Source organism: Chenopodium quinoa, unplaced genomic scaffold, assembly GCF_001683475.1.
Source record: "Chenopodium quinoa cultivar QQ74 unplaced genomic scaffold, ASM168347v1, whole genome shotgun sequence".
NCBI lineage: Eukaryota > Viridiplantae > Streptophyta > Magnoliopsida > Caryophyllales > Amaranthaceae > Chenopodium > Chenopodium quinoa.
Genome location: NW_018744066.1, coordinates 421,967 through 448,008, shown reverse-complemented (window position 1 = coordinate 448,008; position 26,042 = coordinate 421,967). Strand labels below are relative to the sequence as shown.

Here is a 26,042-nt window from a genome sequence, read left to right as displayed (position 1 = left end):
GACAAGCACATCAATCTCATATATTAATTACACAAGTATATTCTACTTTCATTCTAACTAATGTTCTTCTGTGAGGCTTTTACTATCTAATTCTTCAACATTTAGTATGCATAACCATATATATATATATACATATACTGACATACACTTCGAATTAGTCCAATAGAGCTCTAATTAATAAGGATTTTTAACATTATAATACAAATTATCACGAGCCTTAAGAGCGTTATAACTACCCATAACACCCACACAAACAAGGCTAGCCGTTTCGCGCGCGTCGGACCCCCTAGTAATATTATAAGTGATTAATTTTATTTACTTAGGAATGTAGCAATTTCATATCATTAACTGAAATCTAACAGATTCGCATCGGGTCGAGTTTGATCTAATATCACTTAGGATTCAGTTTGACAATATCAAACAAAATCGAGTTTATGGTCACAAAATGCTCAAAAATAATTTATTTACCTCCTAGTACGATGTCATATTCTGTTTTTTTTTTGTTTCCCTTGTCTTCTTTTAAAAAAAAAATTATGATTTTTATCTTGTCTTTACGTTGAATAAGAAAAGAAAAATAAAAAAAATCAACAATTTCCCACCTGTAAATGATTCGATGTAAAAGAGTCCCAAATTGGCAAATTACCCATTAATTAACTTTACATTATTTGATGTTTTTCCATGTCACTTTCCTTAATTAATTTTCTTCATCTTTAACCTCTCTTTCTCTCTCTAAATCTGGGCACATTTCATTGATTTTAATTTCCAAAAGTATGTTTGATTTTCTGATTAATTTATGATTAATCAAGATTAAATTACCCCCAAAATTATTGGCATAATTAATTAAATATAATTTTTGTTTTTGCAACAGATCATCTCTGTATTGTGGGGGCCGTTAGTGATAAGCACGCCTGGCACTCTCATAATTCCCTCCAAACGCCTTTCTCTCTCTTCCTCTCTTTCTCTTTCCTTACTTTCTCTCTCTTCCCAAATCCATTCAAGGGTCTTCATTTCACAATTTCATCATCAAAGGTTGAATCTTTTTGAACTGTTGCTGTTTTTTTAGCTTTGGATTTCTACCGTCTTCTTGTAATAAGGTAAATTTATTGACTTATTTCTTTTAATTTGTTTTGCTGCAAGCTATATTTATTTATTTTGTTTAATTTTGAGAATTTTTGGTTTTTAGTTGATAGATTTGTTCTATTTATTGTTAATTTTGAGAACTTGGGTGTGTTAGAATTAATATTGTTTTGTTATTTTTATTTGTTTTTAATCTATTGACTACTTTTTTCTGGGGTGGGGTGAGGTGGGTTCTTGTTGAATTTGGGTTTTTTTGATCTGTTTGAGTAATGTTGATCTAGAGAAACGGGTTAGATTGATAAAGGGGTATTTTTTGGGTGAATGTAATTTAGCTCATTTTGTTTGATGGGTGTGTTGGGTGTGGATTTCAATGGTATTGGTTGGGTTTTGTTGAATTTTAATAAGGTGGAAGAGGGGTGGATTTCAGTGTCTTGAAAGAAATGTTGTCTGTTTAGATTGGATGGTTGTGGAGTTTTTGGCATTTTCGAGATCGAACAAAAATGTATGTTCCAATTTCCATTCCTTGTGTCTGATTGAGAGCCAAGCTGCGTGACGGCACCGGCTAATGACATTATCTTTTAGATTTGGATGGCATGAATTGTCTACTTGGTTTCCATTCCCAAAGGGTTTTGTTTTTGGATGAGTATCTACCAAATGCCGTCATATCCTTTCCTTTGCAAGTTCCAAGACCATTGGATTGGGTGTTTGCTGCCTCGGCCTTTTACTGTAACTGAATGCCTCGTGGATTTGGTAGTCTATCCACATATTGCTGTCTGCCATGCCTCGCTTCTCATCACGTTTTATGTTGTTAACTGTCAACTTTGGCCTAATGCTTCAAAAAATTTTCTTGAACTTGTTGATGTAATAGAGTGTATTGCATGGCTTATTGAATCGATCTTTTGGTCCTGCGGGGGATGAAGGGGGGGGGGGGGTGGTTGTTGGGGATGAGGATGTTAGTTTCACCATTATCCTGAAGCTTCAGAGGATTAGTTTGAGCTTTTACCAGACTCTATGCTGTACATTTGGATCAGAGGTCAGTAATAGATTGGGGCTGGTATCAAAGGTTCTGTGCTATCTACTGGGGCTATTTCTGTGGAAACTAGAAAGCATTTTAAATAAGGAGTTTGTGAGAAGACAAGGTCAATAGTAATGAGGTGTCTGCGTAATAGTAACACTCGTTTTGGGTTTCTCTTTCGTGCCTTTATGACTTGTTGATACTTTGTTGAAGTCATGAGAAGCGCTGCATTGAGTTATAGGCACCTTTGCTGTGCATATGGCTGGAGCACAAACATCCAAGCTTGTTGTTCAATGTAGATTGCAAGTAGGGTATCAATTAGCATGGACAAACATTGTGTGGAGTTGAATCTGTTAGAAAAGCAGAGGTCTGCTTGTTCAGAAACCATACATGCCCCAAGGTGGATATTGTGATCTATTATCAGCATACAAAGATTGTTAAATGACTTATCTTTCCCCTTCCCATAGGCTCGTTGATTTGATATCATTTAGAATGGCTAAACTGTAGATCTGTCCAATGTTTCTGGTGAAGGAAATAATTTTGGTATTGGGTTTTGCAGCTGGAAGATGGTGCCTGTTATCAATACTTTTAAATGTATTGCCCCTTGATGGGTAACAATATCTTTGGATAGGTTGTCCATCTGTGTTTATTGAGGGGGTTTTAGTACACCTATGTCTACATGAAAGATACTTGTAGCTTTATATATAAACCAATTGGAATGGCGCTACAGGCTAGTTGCCTGAAGAATCTCCAACTTCATTTTTCTAACCAATGCTGTATCACTTAGATTCAGGATGAAATATTTTATTATCCAAAATTTAGTCACAAACTGTCAAGGGAGTATGCCTGCCTTGCTAATAAGCAAAACTTTATATCCTAGTGGAGTAGGGGGTGCCTGAAGGTGCAAGGAGAGAGGATATATGGATTACCGATCACAATTTCTTTTATTATTGTGCTATGCTGTGACACACACACACACACACACACACACACACAGGGATCCAAGGAGAAGATTTTTAACACACACTGACACTCATATTGGGATCCAAGGAGAAGAATTTAACACACACTGTCAAACATATTGGGATCCAAGGAGAAGGATTAAGATTTTTAACACACACACAGACTCACACATTGGGATCCAAGGAGAAGAAAGATAAATCATATTTGAGTGGATAGAAGTTGCACATTTGGTTCAAAATATATGCACATTCAATCAAACATATATGCATATAGAATCCTTCTCATCTTTCTCATTTTAAGGATTTACTCATTGAACGTATAGTAACTTCACCTGCTTTGATTTAACTGAATGAAGTTAGCACCAAGGCCACCAAACTGCCAAAGGGCCAAATGCCGTTATATATTGGTTGACTTCAATCTCATAATTGAAATTAGTTCCTTACTTCTTGAAGAGAGCATTATAATGATAGTTTGGAACACAACTGTCACCTAATTTTATGATGCAAGCTATGAGAGCATGCACAAATTCAGTAGTTAATTAGCATTGCATATAAAGATCTCTTCTTTATATAATTAACATTTATATTGGATACAAGAGATATATCCTCAGAATTTGGTGATAAAAGATTAAAAGCTTCCCATTAATTTGATTATAGTGGACTGTCCTATAGTTAAGAAGATTCATTTACAGGTCTTAAAAGTACCGTAGCTATTGAAGCATATCTTTGTTGTTTATACTTTTTCTTTGGTTTTTTTCCAAGCAGCTAGAAATGTTGATGCTTCTTTTGATAACCAGCATTCCAATTTACAGTATTGATTATCTGTTTTAATTGTCAAAAAATTCTATCATTTGTTTTGTGCTTTATTTTTATTGGCATTTCTGTCTTTTTCCTCTTCCTTCTTAGGGAGAAATGTGACATGAAATGCAAAGCAGTTTAAACTTTTTCTGATGCATTCTTTGTATTTTTTCCCAGGTTTTTTTTCTGCTACTTGATTCAAAAGTTCTGTTGTTGATCTATTCGAAAATATCTTAATTCCTACAGTATGTCTGTTTCCCTGAGAGATCTTGATCCAGCATTCCAGGGAGCCGGTCAAAAGGCGTATCCTTTATTCTATTAATATATTTGAGTATCTGCTTCAGTTTATTTTCCTTCTTTTTTGCATTAATATGTTACGCATATATTCAACTACTTTGTATACTTCCTCTGTTCTTTTTTACTTGACCTGTTTCTTTTATCACGCTTGCCAATGCAAAACTTTAACGGTCAATAACTTTAATTCTCCATAATTAAAAAATATAAAAGTTATATATTATGATAGTTCTTATTGAGACGGATTCAAAATGATCCAACATGAATATGTTTTTCCTTACAAGTGTACGGAGAGGTGGTGAATAGTGTAAAAGTCAAAGCGGGTCAAGTAAAAAAGAACGGAGGAAGTATTACTTATTTTACCATTTTAGGGCATTCTCTTTTCATCTTATTCTTGCTGCCTTGATCTTATTTTTGCTCAACTGAACTTATTGTTTTTCGAACTGGTTGAATAGATGGGGATGATTATTCCATTCAATTTACACAAGTATTTATTTACGATGAGAATAATTAGGCTGTGATTTACAGAATAATTGACAAACATAAATCCCTAAACTAGTGGGCATAATATATTCACCAAAATATTAATAATTTTGACCTTGATTAGCTCAATCCTTATCACTTTGCGGCCTCCCACACCGTCTACTTGATGATGATGATAATGACAAAAGTGTTTATGTGGATGTTAGGTCACGGGAATATGGGATGGTGGTGGTAGTTTTTGTTATGTGGATAGACAAACGTGGGTAGTAGGTGGTGGGCATGGTTTTGGCTGTTAATTGATGATTGATGTGTTGTAAAATGGTGATGGTGAATGTGGTTTTGGTCGGCATCTATGAAGGGTAGCAGATGAGGAGAGACTGAGAGAGTTGTTGAGTGGTGGTGATGAACGTGACTATGGTGGTTGGAGGGAAAACATAAGAGAGAATTTGAGTGATGAACCGTGGCTTAAGGAGGAGAAAGAAGTTGGGTGGTGGGTATAGTGGAATTGTGGGTGGTCAGGTAGGATGGAGAGAGGAAAGATAGGAGGGAGAAGAATAGTGATAACAAAAAATAAAAAATAAACTAGTACTTGTTTTACAGGTTGCAAGTCATTTTGGATCTTTGGAGAAGAGTATGCCTAATGTTTGGATTATTTTGGTAAAATGTAGTAGGTATTAAAATGAGAAGAGATGCAATAGTGGGAATATTCATATTAATTTTTCCTATTATTTATTAGTTGTAGTATTATCTTACATCTCCTGTTGCAAAAACATTTTTTTTTTTGAGGAAACTGTTGCATAAACATATGCAGAAATCTAAAACTATTATACTCATAAATCATGATCAAGATGTACCTAACATAAAAAATGATGCTAATGTCATTTGACCTGCAATAATCATGTGAATAATGTGATTATGGTTAGTCTGAAGAAAGTATTGGGACTCTTTGTATTCCTTGAAGTCAAGAATGAAAGATGTGCTTCATAAAACAAGTGGTCTGAACTAAAATTTTAACAAGCAACATCTTAATTAAGAAACAAAATGATGGAAGAATGTTTATACTCCCTACATATTGAACACGTTATGTTTTGTTGCTGGAGATCAAACTCCGACTACATATTCCTCTTAAAGTGTAATGATGAAAGTTATAAAAGATTATATTATGAAAGTTACAAAGTATAATTTTAGCAGCATACTATTTATGAATTTATCAACCTTGTTTGAGAGCAATTCATCATCAAAGTTTAAGACGGAAAGTGAACCATTTATATATGGACGGAGGGAGTAGTGATTATAGTTTGTTTCAAACAGGTTATTTACTGGATGAGATTATCATAGGAGAGGGAAATTGTGTTCAAAATTAAGCAAACAACTTGCTTAGCGAATATTCACAATCCTTTTCGGATCAGCCAAAGAGGTCTTTGTGAAATTCTTCTAAATATGTACTCTAATAGTAGCCATCCATATATAGTCTCAACTCTCTCAAGTGAATGTTGTAGGAGCAACCTTTTTTGGTTTTCAGGACCATGTAGTCCTGCTGCCATCCTAATCTTGGTTTTCAGGACCATTTATATTTGTTTTTTGCACAAACTAATTTAAACATAATGACATTGAATACTCTGGCCTTATCATTTTGTTTAGCAATCAGTGATATTATAAGGTCTATATGGTCTACGAACTAGAATCTGTAAGTCTGTAACTATGATGTGGGTAACAAAGACAAGATGCTTATGCCGTATAAAAGTTATGAAGTACATTTTTATGATGCACAACACTTTTATTTCCTTGACAACTTGTAGAGGATTGGAAATATGGCGCATTGAGAATTTTCGACCTGTACGTGTCCCGAGCTCATCCTATGGAAAGTTTTATACGGGAGATTCTTACATTGTTTTGAAGGTAAATATTGTTTGGAACTTTGCCTTGTGCTTAATTTTCCCTCCTTCATCCTGGTACTGTTAAAGTTGTCCTGTTACTTTGTTTTGAGTGGCTTGGACTTAGCTGCATCTCTTTTCCTGGAAATTTTTGTAGTTTACAAACTCTAATGTTATTTTTTTTATTTGCTTTATTAGACAACAGCATTAAAGAGTGGTGCATTGCGTCAAGATATACATTATTGGCTTGGTAAAGATACTTCTCAAGTAAGTCTATATACAATTTGTTCACAACTGTTGTATGGAACAACTGTTGACAAGAATAGTAGAAATTTTTGACCTTGTTAATTGCTAAAATTTCTAATACAGAGACTTTTGTGGGATGAGTTACATATTTAAAGTTATAAACATTGATTTTCATCAAATAGGATGAAGCTGGTGCTGCTGCTGTAAAAACTGTGGAGTTAGATGCCGCTTTGGGAGGTCGCGCTGTTCAATATAGAGAAGTGCAGGGCCATGAAACTGAGAAGTTTCTTTCATATTTTAAACCATGTATTATCCCCCTGGAAGGGGGAGTTGCATCTGGTTTCAAGCATCATGAAGCTGAAGAATATAAGTCACGCCTTTATGTCTGCCGAGGGAAACATGTAGTTCATGTAAACGAGGCAAGTTAATGACCTTCACTGATATGATGATGGATTCATGGGCCACTGGTTTTATATGTGCCTTTGACCTGCGTCATTGTTTTTGTCTAATGGCATGATATTGTGCTTGCAGGTTCCTTGCGCTCGATCCTCTTTAAATCACGATGATATATTCATTTTGGACACTGAATCTAAAATTTTTCAATTCAATGGCTCCAACTCTTCCATTCAAGAGAGAGCTAAAGCATTGGAAGTTGTTCAGTATATTAAAGACAACAATCATCATGGAAAATGTGATATAGCTGCAATTGGTAAGTGTATCTTCTTAGATGGATGAACTCTACGAGCTTATATCTATAAAAAGACAACATCAGGTGACTAATTTGTTGCAATCTCTTTGTCTAAAACATCTCACTATTATACTTCCGCTGCAAATCAAAGAGTGTGGTCTAGTTTAGCAATGATGGGTGACAATAATAATCTCTTTAGTGGAATATTGCTTTGAAATTCAGTCCCTCTCTGCACGAAGTTATTACAAGCTTATACGAAATTAGGCTTTTCTAAAGTGAACCTAGGTTGTTTGTATTGCCTCTTATATTAGGTCCAATTTTAAGGAGTTAATGTAGGGGATGGTATATTGGAGTATGAGCATGGGATCAGGTCTTCTCCATTCTCATTTTTGTCGTCTTTTTTTTTTTTTTTTATTTGTCATTCTGTCCAATCTTTTCTGATGGTAAATGGTGGTATTCCTTCCCTGGAATGTCGACAATAGGAAAATATATAATCTATTTGGCCTAGGCCTTCTTTATCGTTAATTTGTTGTTCTTTGTTGGATTTTATGGACCTGAGAGCGTGAGGGGGCAAATTTTTCCATCTTTTCTGCAGATTCCTACAAAGTACTCCTAACTCATAAGTCTCCTAAGTCTTGCCTTTTTCCTTGTCTCTGCCTAAAGTTGCTACTTAAAGGCCTGCAACAGTTGAAGCCATGAAGGGTTAATGGCTCAAAGAGCCAATGATGCCTCTGTGTGATACTGTGATGTATCTTGTTAATGAAGTAAATCTCAAGTGTGTGTGTAAAGTATTGCAAGCTTGCTACCTAGTGCCGCTAGTGGCATCAGCTTTTACAAGGGATATGTCCTGCTATGTTTGGAGTACTAGCAGAGTAGCAGTTGCAGCCTTGCAGGTTCTTCTCGTGAGTTTAAATAGGCATAGATGGTAATAAGTCCTCTGCCTTTCAGGTTCTTGGTTATTTGTAATGTGGTGGGTAGTGAGGAATGATAATGTCTTCTGAAATCAAGTTTCTTAATAAACTTTTGTCCGGTTATTTGGCATAGAGACGATAGAGTAGAAACTCCTTTTTCCTTTCTCTTTGAAGTTATGCTTCCTGGGTTTTTCCTGGAATGTCGGTTACTAATGTAAGATATAATTGAAGTTTTTTTATTATTTATTTTATTTTTTTATTTTATATATATATATATTTTTTATTGGATGATGCCTATCCAACGATACTTTTCTTGTATTTGAAAAATCTAGTCATCTAAAAATTAAGTTTGTAACTAGTGGTTGCTTTTAGATTTATGTGCTTCAATGCTTTTACAGAGGATGGGAAACTGATGGCTGATGCTGAATCTGGTGAATTTTGGGGTTTTTTTGGCGGGTTTGCTCCGCTACCAAGGAAAACAGCTAGTGAAGGTCCCAAGAGTGCTGATCCTACTCCTGCCAAGCTTTTCCGGTAAGGTTTATTCGTTATTGTTACTTTTGGCTCTTATATTAATGTTTTGGCTTTAAAACAACCAATTGATTCTGCTCGTGTTTTATTTTTGTCTTTTAAGCGTTGAGAAGGGACAGGCAGAACCAGAAGAATCTGATTCATTAACAAGGGATATGTTAAATACGAATAAATGCTATATTCTGGACTGTGGCACTGAGGTTTTTGTATGGATAGGAAGAAGTACCACTCTTGATGAGAGAAAAAGTGCAAGTGGGGCAGCAGAAGTAAGTTTTGATCCTTATTTTATCTCTTTCTATGTTGATATGGGATACCTTCTTATTTCTCGTGTCGTTTATGAACAGGAATTGCTTCGGAGCCTTGACCGATCAAAGTCTCATATAATCCGTGTAATTGAGGGATTTGAGACAGTGGCCTTCAAAACAAATTTTGATTCATGGCCTCCAACTGCTGAGGTTGCTGTATCTGAAGATGGAAGAGGCAAGGTTGCTGGTAAGTGATTGGGATTTTCTGATGTAGTTTTTGAAAAGTATTGAAAGTCGGACTCTTGTGCCACAAGTTAGCCCTTATTTCACTTCTTTTTTGGATCATGATTCTATTCAGAATTTACCTTTCATATGCTTTTGCATTTGAATCTTTCAACTCTTTTTTTGTCTATCCAGCTCTTCTCAAACGCCAGGGTGTCAATGTAAAGGGCCTTGTGAAAGCTGAACCTGCAAAGGATGTGCCTCAAGTTTACATTGACTGCACAGGAAATTTGCAGGTATAGTATGTAACTATGTATGGATGCCATTATCTTTATTTGTCAGTCAGATTTATGTTATCCAGACAAGTTCCTAGTTCTGGGTGCCAGAGCTTGAATTTCTGACTTTGACATGTCATTACTCAATTATTTTATTGACATAGGGACTTGTCAATTTTTATTTTCGCAAATGTGGGTATGAAGCACTTATGAAATACATTTCTGGTTCCAAAAGACTTTTGCATGTACCTTTTTCATTTAAATTGTTTGCAAGCAAACAATTAGTTCAGGCTGACTTGTTTGCTTGTTTTTATTCTTCTTATCTTGGGAACATGTTCAAAAAAGAATATTTTGTTATATCTAATCGCTTCAACTACTTTTTTTATTTTATTTTATTTATTTTATATAGTTGATAAAAACATGTGTAGTAGAAAGACTAAGGGCCTGTTCTCATTGACTGAACTCAGCTGAACTGAACTGAACTAAACTAAACTGAATATTTTATAAGAGAAGGAAATTAGGAGCGGAGCTGAGCTGAGCTGAGCTGAGCTGAATTTCAACGTAAGAGAACAGGCCCTAAGAGAGATGTGACCCTTACACCAAAGGAGGTCTGATTTGAAAAAGCTCTCAAGCTATTGTGATATTAATTATCTTTAAAATCAAAATCTGTCAAGTAGTGTTTAGATGCTATACCTTGACTTCAGCTATACAAAAGCTTCCTTGAAATGGGTACTTGAATTCTTTTAAAGCATATTACCAAATTTCTAGCAGAACCATCTTCCATTATTCAGCAGGCCAATCTTCATCCTTCTTTTCCAAGCTACAAGAACATTACTTACAGAATAAAGATGGACCTAGCTTAACCCAAACTAGGATAAAGGTGAGTGCCAAAGAGAAAGAACCTAAGGACAGATGAGCAACAGTTGATTTTCTATTTAAATGCAAACATGAAGTGTGATATATTTCCAACTTTTGAATTCTTACTGTTCTGGTATCAGTGTGCAACTTTATCACCTACATTGACGCTCTTCTCCAACATTGCACCAAATACAGCAATTGCTACCACATTACTTTTCCTGCACTCATAGATGCTGCTTCTGCTGTAAATCCCACGAGTGGCGTAACAATCTTGTTATAGCTTCTAATGTTTTTGCCCACACTCACAGATGCTGCTTCTGCTGTAAATCCCATGAGTGGCGTAACAATCTTGTTATAGCTTCTAATGTTTTTGTTTACAATGGTTGTACAGGTTTGGCGTGTCAATGGTAGTAAGAAGAGTCTCCTCTCTGCTTCTGATCAGTCAAAGTTCTACAGTGGAGACTGCTACATCTTTCAGTACTCTTACCCTGGAGAAGATAAGGAGGAACAACTTATTGGAATATGGATTGGGAAGCAAAGCATTGAGGTTAGTATTTAAAGTTTCTGTTTCTTAGCACAGTTAGCAGTCAAAGACTTGCTTGGATCAGAAGTATATTTTGGAAAATGAAATGAAATTGCAATTGTTCGACCACCAATGCATTTACGACTTAGAATCAAAATTTGATGTGAAATTCCAAAAGATGACTGATTATTGAGTAGCATTGCTGTTATGAATTTGAGGATAGGCGTAAGCTCTCTTCTCACCTTATTTTAACTCATGTCAGGCAATATAACCTTATTTTAACTTATGTCAGGCAATATAAGTGCATACAAATTAAGCTTTGGGCCAATAAAACCATTACAATAAGTTCTAATAGGTCATAGGTGCAAACAAGTACAGATAATTTTAGGCTGGTAAATAAGATAGTCAGGTGTAGAGGACACGACTTTGGTGTTTGATATATGTGGAACACAGGCAACAATAAACATTTGTTGAGAAAACAAAAAAAAGAATCAGGAACCCACAGATTTACATGATTCAGAGTATTTGACTTGGTCCAAAGTTGGGAGGTTGATAGCTTTTAATGACACCTTTTTATAAGACATATAAACCCTTAACATCCCTTTAATTCCCAGAACCATATAGAATATCTAAAACAGTAAGCTGTAGCCATCTCGGACTTAAATATCAAAATCAAGTCTGAATAGAAAACTGCCCAATAACCCTTTGTGACGGCAGTAATTCCCTTGCTTCGATCAGTGTGAGGCAATAATGCCCATAATCATCGTGAACTTGTCACATGCACTGATTAATCATCAAAAAAATAAAGTTCGGCAAGGTGAAAATGATTTTTATCTGAACAAATATGAAATAGTGCTCTTAATCCTGGTGCCTTTTCATATCCTTTTCATGTATGAATGTATTATTCATTTATTTGTATTACGTTTCTATTTTTATATCCACACAAATACACACATACAGACAGTTTCAAATAATTTGTGGTCACGTGAATATGTGATGGCCTCCTTGCTTTGCACTGATCGTGCATGTTGTTTATGCATACAGGAGGAACAAATATCAGCCACAACTCTGGCTACCAAGATTGTAGAAAACATGAAGTTTGTGCCAACTCAGGTACCATATCATTACTGTTACACAAGCATTTCCACATTTCTCTGACGAGGCTTGTTTTTATAACCTGGAACTAATATTCAATACTCTTTTTTGTAAGGCTCGATTTTACGAAGGAAGTGAGCCAATCCAGTTCTTTGCCATCTTTCAAAGTTTTATTGTTTTCAAGGTGTGTATTTACTCAAAATTTTCAATCTTACCAGTAAAATATTCATTAGTATCTCAACTTTGATTGTGGATGAAATTTCATGAAAATTCAGGGTGGACTAAGTGAAGGATACAAAAATTACATTGCTGAGAAGGAGGTTACTGATGACACATACACAGAAGATGGACTTGCTTTGTTTCGAGTTCAGGGTTCTGGACCTGAGAATATGCAAGCTATTCAAGTAGATCCGGTGTGTATGTTTACTGTATTTTTTACACTTGCATAGTTATGGCGTATTTATGGAAATAGTTAAGACTATAGCCTTTCTCCAGCAAAATCTCTTTGTGAAAGTCTTCAAAGTGTAATTTGACCTTAGCAACTATGATGTTCCTAGGAAACTTAAATGGGCAATCTGGCTCTTATTCCTCCACATAATTAACGTATGTATTTTAAATCTAAATTGGCATGTTCTTTGGTGTTAGCCCAACCTTTGAAATAAAATCAATTTCTAGGATGTCCTCAATAAATGGATGTTTCTGTCTAAAGATGGCGGCTTGGAATAGTAATCAAAGGCATTGAGATATACCTTTTTGTCCCACCCCTAAATATGAGTGGAAGATTGTGTTTGAAAGGTTGACAAGAACTTATTTTCTGAGGTATTAATGCATCAGGAAGGAGGATTAAAAGTTCTAATTCTAGTTTAGATCTTCTGAAATTGTCAAAGGCTCCTTAAAATAGGCCTATTATTTTTGTTGGGGCAAGGGGGAAGGATGTGAGGTGATGCTTGGGTTGTGTTCAAGCTCTCAACGATTATAATCTGTGTTTTTTTTTTTATTTTTATTTTATTTTTTATCATGAGATTCATTTTTCATCATCATCTGCTTATTCATATTACTTGCATTTATCTAATCATGGTTAATTGCATCAGGTACCATCATCTTTAAATTCTTCATACTGTTACATATTGCATAGTGGCTCCACTGTATTTTCATGGTCTGGAAATCTCACGTCAGCAGAGGACCAGGAACTTGTTGAGAGGCAGTTGGATATCATCAAGGTTGGGAAATCTTTCTCTTCCACTCTAACCCCTTAAGACAAGGAGAGATCACTTGTTTCTTTCATTTGTGGTGATCCCTTGTTAAGTTGTTGTTTAGTTTGTGTTGCTCATTAATTTTTTAGTTGTTATTTTTATTATTATTGAAGTTTATTTTTTACATTTGTAAGATTATTTTCTGGCACCATCTGGATTCTGGGGTGCTCACCACTTAATACTTTATACTATCTGGGTTGTGGGGAGTTCTAGCTTAGTATTGATAGAACCAATAATTTATTCTAGTCTACATGTCTTTCTGCAGCCAAACTTGCAGTGCAAAACACAAAAAGAAGGAGCAGAATCTGAACTGTTCTGGCAGTTGCTAGGAGAGAAATCTGAATACCCAAGCCAGAAGATTGCTAGAGAACCTGAAAATGATCCTCATTTATTTTCTGTCCACTTTTCTAAAGGTCTTAAGCATTATTATTAGTATTATGTATTCTATCTTTTTTTTTTTGAAAGAATTATGTATTCTATCTTATATGACTTTTTTTTTTTTTTTTTTAAATTTTATTTTTTAATATATATATATATCCGCTGACATTTTCCTGTTTTCTTTTCTCTTTTATTGCTGGTTGATGAATTGCTGTTGGTCCCCAGGAGTTTTGAAGGTGTGTAAATTATGCAAGTTTCTCTTACGTTTAAGCACTATTATCTTCGATACACTCCTGTTATAGTTCATTTTTCCTGATTAGACTAGTGGTGTGCAATTTTGGACAAGAGCATTTTTATGTATCGTACTGGAGTCGTCTTCTGCACCTTCAGTCCTTTACAAGGAAAGTGGGATGACTTTTCATAAAACTTTTTAATTCGTGGGCTTTTTCTATTTCATTCGAAGCAATATTACTAGTAGTCAACTATAGAAACACTGGTAGGCTGCAGTTCTAAAACCCAAAATCTGAGAGAACTTGATGTGGTGGTACAATCACTTTGCCCTGCAAAAGTTATCAACTAGTCTGACTACAATACTATGTGAATACATATTTTGTGACTGTTGTTGATTGTCTTGGACTCATAATGGAGTAACTAATACCAAATAACTTTACGATAGGGGATTTTAATTTCTTTATGAGTGCAGACTCACTTCTCTCATAGTTAATTCCATGACAATATCTGCGATTGAAAGTTAAGAAATGGACTTTGTTGAGTTACCTCTGAATATTTGGTAGTATTGATCACTTTACGATGCATAACTGTGAAATTTTTCATATTTTAATATTTGGTTTTAGTTTTTTCAATTAAATATCAGCTAATTCAATGTTAATCACAGGTGGCAGAAATATATAACTTCTCTCAGGATGATCTAATGACTGAAGATATTTTTATATTGGATTGTCACTCGGATATATTTGTGTGGGTTGGACAACAAGTGGATTCCAAGACCAAAATGCAAGCTTTGACTATCGGGGAGGTAACTTTTTACTTTGTAGGGAGCTATATTTTGCTTCAGACTTCACTGCAGATTGTCTTGAAATATTGCAATGCTGTTTTATATTAATATTTAAGACAGAAATATATCATTGGATCAGAGTATTGAGAACTTGTAATGCAGCAGAAGAGGACATATACACCACTGATAGCTAGTAATGAAAAGTTGTCTGCCAGTTTATCAGTCATACTATAAATCATTTAAAAAACACTCTAAAATAAAGGGACATCCTCCAAAGAACTATAAAGAGTATAAAAATACAATCAGAAGACTGATGATTTAACATTTGTTATTTTAATTTTACTTATTAGCTTCATGATATCTACTCTAGGGTTTCATTGTTTTCACTTGGTAATTAATTACTTAACCTGATTCTTTTTATTCATTGGGAATTTGGGTTTTATCTGAGCTTACTGCAACTTTTCATTTGTTATTATAGATGCGAGTTTCACTTTACTTGCCGTCCTTTTCACTTATTGGAATTTATCTAGCTATCTTCTAAAGATCTATTTTTTTTTTTTTGGTTTGAGGTGAAATAAAATCTTACTAAAATGCTGAATCATAATTGAGTTATCTAATATTCTTCGAGGCCCACTTTCTCACACCATCCATTTCTAGACTTTCATGAAAAGAGAACAGTTGATTAAATGAACCTTTACTGCTAGAGTGGGCTGTGTGACAGTTATTTATTTATTTATGTTAGTGGAGCTTTGGAGTGAATACCGTATCATTCATTCGTTTATTCAATTTCACTGAAGGATGACTTAACATAAAACCTTCCACAGATTGTGCTGTACGCCTGTACTTTTAAAGCAAAGAATTTAGTTATTCCTCTTATAACTTGGTTTCTAGTTAGTAGAGCCAACACCACTCTTGTACTCGTCATGATTTCTATTAATCTAATCTTTTAACATTTTTATTTTATCAGGATGTGTTCCCTTGTGATAATTCTGAACTGTGATCTTGTTTTGTGACAGAAATTTGTGGAACGTGATTTTCTTCTAGAAAAGCTCTCCCCTAAAGTGCCTATATACGTGGTCATGGAAGGGGGCGAACCCCCTTTCTTCACTCGCTTTTTTACATGGGACGCGGAAAGATCAACTGTTAGTATTCCAGTATTTTTTGCATGATTTCATGATTGAAAGCATCATTTCAAACTGAATTTACATTTTATTTTTTTATTGTCGGACAGATTCATGGTAACTCATTCCAGAGAAAATTATCATCACTAAAGAATGGAGGGACCCCCTCAGTGAATGTAAGTGCACTTCAGTAACTACTGCAGTTGCATATCCATCCTTGTTATATTTCATTTAACTTGTATCACAATTGTCAATGTTGTATGCTTGATATAGTTGAAAAGGCTAACAGTTTTATCTTGTGATTCTGTTTTATGTATTGTCTGATTGATTATTCGATGTGTATCCAGAAACCAAAGAGGAGAACACCTGTATCATATGGGGGAAGGTCCAGTGTGCCAGATAAATCACAGGGCCGTTCAAGGAGTATGTCTTTCAGCCCAGACCGTGTGCGGGTGAGAGGCAGGTCTCCTGCATTTAATGCACTTGCTGCTACTTTTGAGAGCCAAAATACCAGGAATCTTTCAACACCACCTCCTGTTGTTAGAAAGCTTTATCCAAAATCAGTCACCCCAGATTCCGCCAATTCAGCTCCAAAAGCTGCTGCTATTTTAGCACTTACTTCAACTTTTGAGCAAACTCCACGAGAACCTGTTATTATACCCCGCTCTCGTAAAGGTGAGCATCCTTGAAGTTTCTGTGTTGATATATAGTAGAATTTTATTCCTCTGTATCAAACTTATAAGAATCCTTTGTTCTATGCTAAAGTGAATACAGAATCTCCTAAAGAAACACCAAAGCCGGAATCAATTTCCAAGGAGAATTCCATGGGTAGCATACAAGAGGATTCCAAGGAGGATGAGGCTGAAGATGAGGATGGACTCACTATATACCCATATGAACGTTTGAAGACAATATCAACTGATCCTATTTCTGATATTGATGTCACTAAGCGAGAGGTCTGTCTCTTCTGTTTCCTTATTGCTTGTTTGAGCTTCCACCCCCCTATACCAAAAAAAAAAAAAAAAAGCACATAGCGTGGTTGTACCAAGTTCGAGCTTCTTATTAAACTTGCTATGTTTGTGCAGACTTACCTCTCTGCAGCGGAGTTCAAGGAAAAATTCGGGATGGCAAAAGAAGCTTTCTATAAACTACCTAAGTGGAAGCAGAATAAGCTAAAAATGGCCCTGCACTTGTTTTGAGCATCGTCAGCAGGTCTCAGTTTTCTTTGGAATTGCATATTGAAGGATCTTGCCTTATGAATCTGTATGAACTCTATGAACTCCATCTACAGTTCTTGGTATCTTCTGATTCATCTCACTGCTTTACAGCAATTCTGACTATCCTGTGTTTTTCTGCAGTGATACTTCATTCATCTTGGTGTGAAGGGACAGCATCAGTGTTTTTAGGCTGCTTCTGCTCCCAATAACTTGCCCTTTTTATTTTTATTTTTTTTTGTAATAGATGGGTTATTAGAAATTTATTTGATGAACATTTTTTTTCCCCGATCCCTGCACCGGAGCAGGTGGTTTGGTACGTAGTTTTGGTTCAATTTAGCGAAGTCATATTCTTTAGGTCACAGCATGGTTGTGAGCTTGCATTTTTGTTTTGATTCCATTCGAGTCTTTGTTGAAGATTAATTGAGGAATTATAGGATTTTTAAAGTCAGTGCCATTTAGGTTGTACTGATTACTGAAGAGCCAAGGGGTTAAGGTTTGTACAGAAGAGTGTAAAAATCTAGTCAAGAGTTAAATCATTTTTTTTTATATAAAAATAATAATAAGGTGTGTATTTTTCTTTTATAATATTTCACTTATAATTGTTATGGTTTGGTTAAATAATTGATTGTTTGATTTTAAAAAATAAATAAATAAATAACTGATGCATGTATGTGGCGATGAGTTTTCCTGACACCATTCGAGGTGTGGTTGGTACACAATACTTGATGCATTCTATAGTTCGAATGAGCTTCAAGGGCATTATATATTACTCTTTACAATGTATAAATAAGTCCTTCGAGTTTGCTATTAGGTTATAAAAGCTATTACTACGCATGATATCAGTGTGGAATAAATATGTTTAAATGAAAATGCGAATCTCATCTTATTTTTAATAAAAGGTTTCAAAGTCAAGATTAATCAAACAATCAAAGTATTTAAAAATCCACCCTGCAAAAGAAAGTTTGAAGTCTAATTTTTTTTACTATTATTTGAATCCTCAGGAATTTGAATAGTCTTTTAAATAAATAGGAAAAAAAGAAGCTACTCGTATAACTTATTAAAATATGGCCATTTAATATGATGATATGTTTCAATAAACTTTGACAGAATTCAACCGTAAGAATAAGATGATTCATACTATTGCTTATTTTATTTGTTGTAAGTTTTTAGTACAACCATTTTAAACTTATTCTAATAGAGAAACTAATTCATCCGTTGTTGTAAAACAAATTCAAACAATTTAAGAAAGTATTTGAACACTCTTTGGAGTGAAGAAAGAAGATCATGAGAGTAATTAAAAAAAAAAAAAAAAAAACATAGAAGGGCAAGAGGTGCACAAAGATCAGATTAATCTATCCTCTGCTCATTATACTTAAACTTCAACCACTGGTCCACTACTCCAATGGTACGTCTTATGTTTAAAATATTTGTTAAAAAATGTTACCATATTCATAAACTTGAAGGTTTAATGTTTAATTTTATACAAGTCTATTTAACAACACTCTATAATAACAAAAAATAATCTCATTTTATTTTATTTGCTCATACATAACACCTATAGGCTATAGCTATTTTAAATATGTAACCCAAAATATATATTGAATTTTTTTTAAGCTATTTTTTTTCCCTAACAATTAAAGAATGTAGTAACCTAATAATTTTAGGATACAAACCTAAAATTTCGGATAATATGATGTTCAATAATAATTGAAAAAAAATATTTTTTTAATAGTACAAGTACGTAAACAAATTTAACTAATATAATCTATATTAGTATTTAATCAAATAATTTTTAATTCGATCTGACTCAATCCGACACAATCCAATAATAATCCGATTCAGATTACAATTAACGTGAGCATAATAATTTATCATTAGTCAAATATATAGATCGGACTCAATTAGACCAAATCAAACCCGACTTAATTACCTGAATTGATACCTATATACCGGGAAGTTTGTGACCCTATCCAAAATTCCAAACAAAAGTAATTTTAAAAGGATTGTTTATTAATTCACCCCGACCCAACTCCTTCGTCTCTACCTTTGCTTGTAAAAACAAACTCCATTGCAATTCCACTTCTAAACCTCTTTCAAATTTTCTTCCTTAATTTCCCCCAATTTCAATTAATTCTTCATCAATCTTAATTCTTTAATCTCATATTTTAATCATCATCTCATCAATTCTGGAATTCAATTACTCCTCAAAATTCTTCCGGAATTTGAATTTCCAAAAAGGTTTGACGAACTTAGTCGTAATTTGTTGATTTAGGGTTTATAAAGGTTATATATTTCATAATTGATGTTTGATTATGATTAATTTTGAAGGTTTATATGACGAATCGTAAATCCTGTTGCTGTGGAATTTGTGAAAGCTCAAATCTTGCTTCAATTTGTACTGTTTGTGTGAATTACAGGTAAAATTGAAGTCCAAATTTCTGTGATTTTGAGTGTTTAAGCTTGAAAAATCTCGTCTCTTATGTACTAAATTTGGTTGATTGAATTGAGTTCAGATTGAATGAGTATTACACTTTGCTGAAATCGTTACGAAGTCGCCGTGATCAGCTATACTCGAGGCTAACTGATAAGTTAGTTGCTAAGGTTTGATTTCTTATTACATTGCAAAAATTCTGATAATTTTGATCACCAATGCTTCTGTATAAGTTTTTTCAATAATCGCAATTTTCTAGGGATTGAAACTTGGATGCATAGTTCTTAAGGATAGGAGAGAGATTTAGATAGAGAATCGTGTGATTACGAGAGAGATAGAGGGAACCATTGGCCAATTAAAATAATGATTTTTGCATCTTCGCAAATAGGAAACCATTGCAATTATTAAAGAACGAAGGAAGCATAATGTAGAGTATGTAGGGTATTTGATAATATTTTTTCAAATGCAGCAAAATCAACTAAAAAGAAACAAAAAATCAGTTTACATAAGGTAATTCCATGACATAATGGCGCGTAAATCAGTCTGATCTCTGATGCTGCACCTTTGTCTGGTTTGGACATCATTTGTACTATTGCGCTTTCAAGATATAGCTGCAGTATTGTTTTTAATGATTGAGATAGTCGTATTTTGTTGTAATTCATGCTCTTTTAGCATCATATTACTTTTATTGTGGAATCCATGTATGTATGAGTGGTCTAACTGAAAAAAATAAGAGAAGAAAATAGTGAAAAGGAAACTTATATGTTTTGTTTTTGTCCAATAGGGAAAGACTGATGAGCAGATTAATTGGAAGATAGCGCAAAATGAGAAGATTGCTGGGCTTAAAGAGAAGCTACGTAAATCGAGAGAACAACTTCTGCATGGTTTGGAGATTTGTTCTTGTTCCATACTTCTTATGGTTTTGTTGGCTAACCATGGCATGAATATGTAACAATAGTTTATGAAATTATGAATGGCAGGGAAGTCTAAATTGGAGAAGGTGTCTAGTGATCTTAAAGTGACATATGGGTTGCTTGATTTTTCTAAAAATTTGGTACTCACTTTGCCCCCCACTCTCCTTCTCTTCCTTCCATATTGTTCCTTGATGTGTCATGGTTTAGAGTTTAATTTGTATGTTTCAAAATCTTTCAGATATATATTTAAACGTTCTTATTTTCTTTATTTTTTGTTTAGTTAGAAAAACACCGCGTTGAACAGCTGGAGAAGTCTTATCCTAATTGGATATGTACTCAGAGTTTGGGGCATGTAAGTATTTTGTTATGTATGCCCTTAACTAGGCTTCTTTTGTATTTTGCAGTAGATGATATAGGCCAGCTAATAGGGTTTTTTTTTATTTTTTTTATTTTAATGGCTTATGTTCATATGGCTCTCTCTGATGAATGTAGATGGCAATAACTTCAGAGCGTTTACATAAACAATCGGTTATTATAAAACAAATCTGCAAATTGTTTCCACAACGTCTGGTAGGTTCCATAAACCCTTTTGTTTTCTTCAGTTTTGGCATCTTTAATATTTTCAAGTTGGATATTATATCATGGGTACTTTTAACTGTGCCCAGGGACATAATTGTTAAAGCTCTTTGCATTTCTTTCACCTTTTCAGTTTTACTTATGATTAAATATGTATGCCTAATTGCCTATATGTTGCTATTTTTTTAGTTTCCTATTTTTTTTTTCTCTGTATTTATAATGTCCGAGCAATTCTGTTTCTACTGAAAGCTGAAATTTTGGTTTGCTTCTTATGAATGTTGCTTTAAACAGATTTAGTGATACTTAAATCTGTGCTCTGAACTCCCTTCTGATTTTCTCAGGTAAAGTTGGATAATGAGAAGAAGGATGGCTTTAATGGCCAATATGATGTAATTTGCAATGCTCGTTTACCACGGGGTTTGAATCCTCATTCTGTTCCATCGGAGGAGCTAGCAGCATCTCTGGGGTATACACATTACTTTTTTTTTTTTGGTTGGGGTGGGGGGGGGGGGGGGGTTATGTTTCTTTGCTGGTTAGAAATGTCATCATCATTAATATTTATGTATCGCGGGTAACACTTTATGATTTTACTAACTATAACAGGGATTGTGACCATGTTGTCTATGTATATAGGATGACTTTTTATGAATCTCATTTTTATCATTGGATGTGATTGGGTGGAGAAATTATAATTTTTTGTCCCGTGTATCAAGATAACTTAAGTGAATATGTAAGCAATAAAAGTAAAGTGGCAAGTGTAATGTTTCAATGAGAGCACAAACGAGTTTCAATGAGAAGTGGTGTTCCTGCTTTGTCAGATGGAATTCTGTTTTATGCAGTGAAATTATTTAATGCATATATTGATGTTGTACATTCTCGGAATGTCTAAATATGAAATACTAATCAATAAACAAAACAGGTATATGGTGCAACTGCTGAATCTTGTTAATAATGTCCTGTGTCTGCCCGCACTTCACAACTCTGGTTTTGCTGTAAGTTCTCATTCAGATGCTTGATTGTCTTAGAAACCTTATATTTTAGCTGTCCTATTTAATAGTTGGGAATCTATTATCTGTGTTTCACATATAAGTTTGATTCTTCTGTTGTTATCATTTTTGCTGCTATTCAACATTCCTAATTCTCTCTTCAGGGTTCTTGCTCTCGAATATGGCAACGGGATTCTTACTGGGATGCTCGTCCATCCTCTCGAAGGTATCAATTTAATATCTAGCTTTGAATCTATTATTAGTTTATAACTCCCTCTATTCCTTTTTGTTTACCCGACTTTCCTTCATTGGGATGACCCAAAGTATGTGGACCATTCTTTATGTGACCACTAAGTTTATTTTTCTACTTTCTCTTTTTATCTCTATTTTTTCACTCGTAAAAAAGCATTCCAAACCCCAAATGACAAAAAGGGACAGTTGGTGTTACTCTAGCTGGTATGCTTGAGTTATATCCTGATTGTTGCTTTTTCTTCTTAATAAATCATCTCAACTGTGATATTTTTTTTTTCTGTTATCTGCAGCAATGAGTATCCTCTTTTCATTCCCAGACAAAATTGTTGCACTACTGGTGGAGAAAACTCATGGTCTGAGAGATCAAGCCATTTTGAAGTGGCATCAGTAGAATCTGAGAGGAAACCCAAATTGGATCCTTCTGAAAGTATTAGTTTCAATTATTCTTGTGCATCACCTCATTCGTTGGAGACCCACAATGATTTGCAGAAAGGGATTGCTCTTCTTAAGAAAAGTGTGGCTTGTGTGACAGCATACTGTTATAATTCTCTGTGCCTGGATGTTCCCACTGATGCTTCTACTTTTGAAGCATTTGCAAACTTGCTTGCAACTCTTTCGTCTTCCAAGGAAGTCCGTTCTGTTTTCTCCCTGAAAATGGCGTGTTCAAGGTTATCTAGCAATACTATCCTAACCCAAAAAATTATTGCATAAGTCTTTTTTTAATGTTTGCTGTAATAGACTATAATATGCATCATTTCTAGAATCAGCCTATGTTGATGCATTTTCAGCATGTGAAGGGAGCAGAGATTATTAGCCTATCTACCTCAACCATTAATACAGCATTACAGATATACAATATGATTGTGATACTGTAGTGAACTTGTTGGAAATTATAGTATTATTTTTTTTGGTATTCCTAGTCCTGCCATGTCACTTTTTTTTGGACTTTTCTGCATACATAGGGTTGCACGATATTCACTGCTCATTATTAGTTTAGATGTGTGTGATTTGTGAAATGTGTAGTTTAGTGAAAAAGATAATTTAAGATACTAGACATCCCCCTCCCTCCTCCCCCTGTATCTCTGTCTGGAGAATTGTGATGATTTTTTTTAGCTCTACTCTCCCCCCACCCAACAAAATGAAAAAGAAAAAAACTTTTGAATTATGTAAGACATTTCTGATTTAGATTGAAGAGCGTCGGGCTCACACAAGTGGGAGAACACAGTTGCCATACATGAAGGCTTATTAAGTAATCAAATCTTTCCTGGGTTTGTTTTACCAAGTTTCAATTTCTAGTTCTTATTAGTTTCTTTGCTTCTTCCTTATTGCCTTTTCATTTATATCATAACCAAGTTTAACAAACCTGACTATTTCTTACCATCCTCTCCCACTCTCTCTTTTTTTAGATCATGTAAGCAAGTTCAGCAGTTGAACAAATCTGTGTGGAATGTGAATTCAATGATGTCAAGCACAATGCTGGAAAGTGCTCATGCACAACCTGCAATGGTATGTCTTCCAGCTACAACTCTGCTGTATTTCTTTTTGGACTACTAAGCATGGCAAAGCCTCCTACCCTCCCCAACCACCCCCTCCCCCAAAAAAGTATGTGTGCGATTTTATGTATCTTGGTCTTGATTTTGTATTATGTCGCCGTCTTCCCATTTGAACATTTTGATTTCAATTGATATATGTTGATTGTTGATGCTTCATCAGTCGTGCAGTGTGGCACTCGAATTTCTGAAATCAAGTTTAAGTGTTACGTGCAAAGAATGCATCATAGATGCTGTATATGGAAACGTTGCCTTAAAACTTCATGTTGCACGGAGGATATATGAGCCTGGCACCCTCAATCCCCCCCCCCCCTCTCTTTCCAGAAATCCAGAATCATTAGTCTGTATGCATCTTTAAAATCAGCAGTGTTTTGCATTACCGCATATGCTTGATTTGTCATTTATTTTATTTACGTCAAATATGAGCTAGTTTTTATGTTGGTCTTATTTTCTCTCCTGAATGATTGTTGTTTTTCTGTTTAATTGCATGGTAGTATTTCTATGTTTATAGACTCTGTATTGTTATACTCATTTTAATTTTCTCATGCAGAGAAATATGTGGGATAAAAACCTTCCAAATTTTGCTCCCAATTTTCTATATGCCAATGAAAGTGCTGATGCTAGTAAGAATGAGAGCGTCTTTGATGGATGGGACCTAGTGGAGTATCCAAAATTTCCTCCACCGCCATCTGAAACTGAAGATATTGAGCACTGGACTCGAGCCATGTTCACTGATGCCACAAAAAAGTAATTGAAACCAAATCATGTAAGTATTCCTTAACAACAAAGAACTCAGATTAATTCTTTTTTGCATGCTGTTATGAGAAGATTTAGTTCTACCCTGCTTTTTGTTTGATTAAAAAAATCTTTGATGTTGCTCCCTCTTCTCCTGGCAATTGTTAAAAGACAGTTTTTTTACAGCCATTTCGCTTCATTTGTAATTTTGTACAGAGCCTCATTTGGGTTTAGAAAACCTTTTGGTAAAAGATTAATACGGAGTAATAAAAAGAATTTTTGGCAGTAGCCCATTAGTCCACTGACATTCCATTTTAGTCTCTTTTTCTTGAACTTGACTTTTGTGACTTTCCTGGTCATGTATTCCCCGACTCCAGGGCTTGATCTGCCTTTCAATGCCTATCATTCTAAATACTCTGTACTCTTCAAATTCCCCGACTCCAGGGCTTGATCTGCCTTTCAATGTTATCTTTGTGATCTTCATTTATCTGGAGTCTGGACATTTTCATACTACGCAACTGCCAAGTGGTTTCCCATAAACAAATTTATTGGATCTAGATGAGTGAATAGCTGCTGGGGTAGCTCAACTTACCTTTTTTAATCTCTTGCCTATGTTTTTTTCCACTGTTAGATCTTGTATGCAGTATGCATGGAAAATATTTTAAACAACTTGTACTTTAGCCTTCAACTTGTTATTCATGCCAAATACTAATTTGCAACTTTTTCGTCATGAAAGCCTTATGTGAAAACACCCCTTTTTTTCTGGCGCTTTAGGCCATGAGTCAACCCAGTCAGGTGAAATTATAATAATTATTCTGCACATTGTTATTTTTTGTGCTAAAACTCTGTTGATTTAGGGCTCATTTGATCATCATAATGCTTGATAAACAGGGTAGCAAAATTATGCTATACCTAAGTAAGATTGAGGTTTCGGTTGTTTTAAGTGCCACCGTGCATATCTATATTCCTGTTTGTCAACCTATATTCCAAGCAGCAGATATCTCTTTTGCTGCAATTTGTTTTCCCAGAATGAATTCTGAACCAAATACTATCCTTTGTTTCTATTGCAGGTAAATAATGTCATCAATGTTAGGCTTGAGTTGTGGCAATTGAAGAAATTTGAGCTCGACCTGTTTAGCTGTAAATACGTAATCTCCAGCTTATCTGACCCATGTAAATGCGGAAGTGTTTTAGGTGATATAGTAATTATAGGGATGAGGTAGACCATGATATTATACTAACAGTGTAATCAGTTTATCACATTTATTGAGTTTATGACTGATTAATGTGGGAAAAAGAAAATAATGTAAGGTTTTTGGTTGTATATACAGAAGTGCGAGTTACACAAATACTCTGATAATCAAAATCTATTTTCGTACACATTTATGTAATTGTATGCAAATTTCTGTAGCTAAAATTCTTTAAAATCACTGTTTTTTTTTCAAAATTTTCTTAGATTGATTCCTCAAGAGGCAATCATTAGTCAGCTTTTGGCCATCATAGTCAAAAATTATCGACAC

General features: G+C 34.6%; 2 protein-coding genes across 2 annotated transcripts; both read left to right on the top strand.

The window, feature by feature from the left end:
• The first annotated feature begins 626 nt into the window (after positions 1 to 626).
• Positions 627 to 17,675, top strand: LOC110690860 (villin-4-like). The gene is made up of 25 exons (XM_021867746.1): positions 627 to 768; positions 869 to 1,094; positions 4,030 to 4,155; positions 6,429 to 6,528; positions 6,702 to 6,770; positions 6,932 to 7,168; positions 7,281 to 7,458; positions 8,747 to 8,879; positions 8,980 to 9,142; positions 9,221 to 9,368; positions 9,539 to 9,639; positions 10,868 to 11,023; positions 12,044 to 12,112; positions 12,210 to 12,278; positions 12,370 to 12,507; positions 13,186 to 13,314; positions 13,613 to 13,760; positions 13,951 to 13,961; positions 14,621 to 14,761; positions 15,757 to 15,882; positions 15,972 to 16,037; positions 16,209 to 16,536; positions 16,627 to 16,817; positions 16,947 to 17,124; positions 17,220 to 17,675. The coding sequence occupies exons 3-24, from the start codon at positions 4,100 to 4,102 to the stop codon at positions 17,058 to 17,060; spliced, it is 2,871 nt and encodes a 956-aa protein (XP_021723438.1). The 5' UTR covers positions 627 to 768; positions 869 to 1,094; positions 4,030 to 4,099; the 3' UTR covers positions 17,061 to 17,124; positions 17,220 to 17,675.
• A 1,391-nt stretch (positions 17,676 to 19,066) lies between these two features.
• LOC110690859 lies at positions 19,067 to 25,902 on the top strand. Its single transcript, XM_021867745.1, has 14 exons — positions 19,067 to 19,316; positions 19,407 to 19,495; positions 19,592 to 19,679; positions 20,294 to 20,393; positions 20,490 to 20,563; positions 20,704 to 20,775; positions 20,916 to 20,993; positions 21,341 to 21,465; positions 21,919 to 21,991; positions 22,150 to 22,211; positions 22,528 to 22,905; positions 23,644 to 23,743; positions 24,338 to 24,553; positions 25,593 to 25,902. Exons 2-13 carry the CDS (start codon positions 19,413 to 19,415, stop codon positions 24,536 to 24,538), a joined length of 1,434 nt encoding a protein of 477 aa, XP_021723437.1. The 5' UTR covers positions 19,067 to 19,316; positions 19,407 to 19,412; the 3' UTR covers positions 24,539 to 24,553; positions 25,593 to 25,902.
• Positions 25,903 to 26,042: the final 140 nt, after the last annotated feature.

Coding starts and splice junctions, on each gene's coding strand:
- LOC110690860 (XM_021867746.1), top strand. CDS start 4,100: ATGTCTGTTTCCCTGAGAGATCTTGATCCAGCATTCCAGGGAGCCGGT. Junction 7,169..7,280: donor ATGTAGTTCATGTAAACGAG/GCAAGTTAATGA, acceptor TTGTGCTTGCAG/GTTCCTTGCGCTCGATCCTC. Junction 12,508..13,185: donor AAGCTATTCAAGTAGATCCG/GTGTGTATGTTT, acceptor TAATTGCATCAG/GTACCATCATCTTTAAATTC.
- LOC110690859 (XM_021867745.1), top strand. CDS start 19,413: ATGACGAATCGTAAATCCTGTTGCTGTGGAATTTGTGAAAGCTCAAAT. Junction 20,776..20,915: donor GTACTCAGAGTTTGGGGCAT/GTAAGTATTTTG, acceptor TGATGAATGTAG/ATGGCAATAACTTCAGAGCG. Junction 21,466..21,918: donor GAGCTAGCAGCATCTCTGGG/GTATACACATTA, acceptor TAAACAAAACAG/GTATATGGTGCAACTGCTGA.